At 40.0% G+C, this 3,588-nt stretch overlaps 1 protein-coding gene across 3 annotated transcripts in view; it reads left to right on the top strand.

Moving 5' to 3' along the window:
• Positions 1-3,588, top strand: part of LOC101858446 (dynamin-like 120 kDa protein, mitochondrial) — a gene marked incomplete in the record, with an annotated part of 45,137 nt that overhangs the window by 1,273 nt on the left and 40,276 nt on the right. Inside the window, 4 exon segments of one of the 3 annotated variants that reach the window (XM_035972734.1) lie at positions 85-207; positions 1,538-1,913; positions 2,628-2,804; positions 3,346-3,460. In XM_035972734.1, the coding sequence (XP_035828627.1) occupies positions 185-207; positions 1,538-1,913; positions 2,628-2,804; positions 3,346-3,460 (691 nt within the window). 3 annotated transcript variants of the gene reach the window in all.

Genomic DNA, 3,588 nt, shown 5'->3' on the forward strand with positions numbered 1-3,588 from the left:
TATATGAGGCCTACACACATTGTATGTTTTGAAAAGTTACTCGATTTTTAAGGAACTGGGTATCGATAATTATATTGGAACTCTCCTGTACAACCGACAACTTTAGTCAGAAGTGGAAGTTACAATGTCGCCGACAGAAGAACAAGCCAAACAGAGGTGAAAGTGTTTGATCTCTAGTGATTGAATGGCCCTGATCGGCCGGTTTGGGTAAGTCTTCTCTTCACCTTGTGATGTTGTTTGTTCCCTCGTGAGTGACAGTCGTTAACTGTTTTGTATTGTCTTCTGTTTTAGCCCAATTACTTGCGACTCGCAACAACGGATTCTACAAAATTGCAGTGGCACAGCAGAGCAGTTTATTTTAGTTTTAGCGACAAGAAGTGTGAAGTGAAGAGGTACCTCTACTTAACTTACAAATAATTTTGTTTTAGAGGTGACATACGATTGTTTGGTGGTTGGTAAATGTCCATAGCTATAGGCTTCATGATAATGAAACACTCAATCTTTTAGGGCTGACTGATCATGACTGACTGATGGAGGTGCGACTGAATGACAGTTTAACTTATATATTATAGTTATAATAGTTTAAGTTCATGGCGCTTTTTCGGTAGTTCCCACCCCCCTTATTTGATAGAACCTGACCTACATCTAGATCTATATACGTTTGATTCGCGGCAAGCTAAGATGTCAAACCTAACAACTGCAAAACATTAAATTTTTTTTGTCACAGACTCACTCTGTCGCAATTAACGCCACGTTAGTTGTCACAGACTCACTCTGTCGCAATTAACGCCACGTTAGTTGTCACAGACTCACTCTGTCGCAATTAACGCTACCTTTACGAAAAGACAGTGGTACTCTCATGGTCTACTTATCTAGCTAGATCTCTAGATCTAGTGTCTAGAGTTGAAATTTGAAAGATTTGATCTGATCATAAAGACTTCACTACTTCTGTTTGAAATGTAATGTATGTAACAATTAACATTTTCAGTTAGTAAAAAATTTTGAATTTTACCCCGGTGGTGGCTGCAGCATATTCTTGTCGATTTTGGACTACCAAGAGATCTTTAACATGCACAACTTGCACACGAAACCTCGGAGATTCTTTGCCTGTATCTGAGAAGGCTAAGTGTAGATCTTACCTACCGTAAGATCAGGGATGTGGCTGAAAGAGCAGTAAGAAGGAGCCAAGGAGTAGCATATATACTTAAAAGGCTGGAGAAAGAGTCAGGAGCCCAGAGGAGGGGGCAAAGGAGGTGAGGGGTTGGGGACAGAAAGTGGAGACGAAAGCAGACAACAGCACATTATTAGAGAGCTGGAAAGGCTGTGAAAGAAGAAAATTTTCCGTTGCCATCAGGATTCGAACCCGGGACCTATTGAATGAGAGGTGAACACCTTAATCTATAGACCATGAGAGCCACCAGTCATTATTATGATATTAATTAATGGTAAATTGCACGATAATATAATTAATGTGGGATAATTTTGAATAAATTAAGGTAAAATTGTAACAATTAATTTTTTCCCCTCCCCCTTCTAGGCATGCCTGTGGGGCATTTTCCTCTGGAAATGTAAAGCCTCTGAATCCTCGGCTGAGGGCTATAGCAGCTACAAGCTATGCTCAGCCGGGGATTGTCCGATGTCCCCAGGGGACTCTACACTCCAATCAGCTGACCTCAACTCAGCTGGCACGGCTGCATGTTAGTCAGTTCAGCCACTCATTGTCGGGTTCCCAGTCCTCTAGACTAGGTGTTGTGAGGCCCCGTTTGCTGCTGGCTAAGGATGGCAGCATCAAGCCGCAGACCTACAGGGAGATGTCTACCCTTCTGAGAATCGTGACGGGTTTCGGAAGATTCCTGAAAATCAGATATTTAGTGCTTTTCGGTGGTGCCGGTGGGGGCTACGCCGCCAGTCAGGTAAGTTAAAAAATTTAACTTGTGTAATGCTTAAATTCTAACTTGTAGTGAAGTGGCATATATAGGCTACTTTTCTGTAACAATACAATATGATATATATATATATACTTTTTGCTGGGTTTATGCTAACAATGCGTACTAGTCTGCTGCAGGTTGTCACTTTCAAAGGAACAAGATAGAGATAATTGACTCTTGTTGAAGCTGCGCTATCAAACCTTGTTCAGGGCTGATTCATCACCCCTGCTCTGACTAGTCTCTAGACATGTTTCTTTTCAGACCCATTTCGGCATCTCACACCCTGTGCTTCCTAGGATGTCCCTTCTTTCTTTTTCCCTTTGGGTTTAGTGTAAGGATCACGATGTGATTTAGCCCAAGTCTTGTAAGTTATTTACATGCTGGTGCAGATAAATTCTGGAAAAAGTCGTTACCTTTTTGTATAATTTGTAATATTTCTTTGTCCTTTTTCAAGTCCCCACACTATTTGTTCCAAATGATGGTGGTTTTCTCTCTGCTTTGAAGACAAGAAGTGTATGATTATAATTTTAAAGTGAATTTGACAAGTTTGTGACTAAGCTGTGGCTTAAAATTCATTATAAAAGAGTTGCTTTTCCAATTGGTTTCAATTTTATTTTGGGAAAATGTTGTACAGTCACTTTCTATCATTAATTTGTATGTCAGATTAATTGACATGCTGCAATCAAATGTTTCTGGCAGCAAATGGAAAAGCTGAAAAGCTACATCCCAGAAGTAGAATGGTTGAAGGAATATCTGCCTGACAGTGAAACCTTTAAGGATCTCATTCCGGACTGGAGAAATTGGACTGTTAGGGAACATGCTGCCAACTCTGTGAACAGATGGAAGGAACAGCTGGTGGAACTGATGCCAGAGAAGGTTTGCAACTAGTTAAGGGTGTCTGTGTGTGTGTGTATGCATGTGTTTAATTGTTGTATTTTCATTCAATGTCAAAGGCATGAATTTCCAACTGGGCTTTTGAGTGTTCTGTGGATAGATATTCAATATATATTTGTCTTTCTTATTATCTCTTTTGTTGTACCTGTTTTTTTCCATAAATGTTTCATTCTTCCTGCTTGTTGTTTATAAACAATAATATAGTGGTGCAGTTTGCATTTTGTTTTCTTTTATTCTTGTCCTAATTTGTTCCTTAGAAAATATGGCTGTTGTTAAGTCAACTTAGCATAGGATAATCTATGGTTAGTGTTATCTCTTCCTTTCTTTCAAAGTGAGAGTTTTGTAAATGCAAATTTCGCTATCTGTCAGTGAGTTGGGTTTTTCTGGGTGGGGTAGGGGGCACACTTTGATGACATTTTCCATGTTTTTTTTTGTCTGATAGTCCTTTGTTTTAGATATATCTTGTATGTGTAGTTTTCAACGACTATTAGTAAGTTTCAAAATACAATTCTTTTGCTTATAGGGCTGGCTGAAAAACAAGCTTCAGGATTTACCCAGTGCTCGACCAGCCATACAATCCCTTCGTGACAAGATACAAGCCAACTGGCCATCGGACCTGTCTACTACTGTCATTGAAGGTGAAATAGTTTGCCTTTGCACCTGATAGCTTACCCTTCCCTCCCGCACACATGCACACACAGACAGATAGTCACACAGTCACACACAGTCACACACACACACACACACACACACACACACACACACA

The sequence above is a fragment of the Aplysia californica genome, unplaced genomic scaffold (genome assembly GCF_000002075.1).
Source record: "Aplysia californica isolate F4 #8 unplaced genomic scaffold, AplCal3.0 scaffold00818, whole genome shotgun sequence".
Classification (NCBI taxonomy): Eukaryota; Metazoa; Mollusca; class Gastropoda; order Aplysiida; family Aplysiidae; genus Aplysia; species Aplysia californica.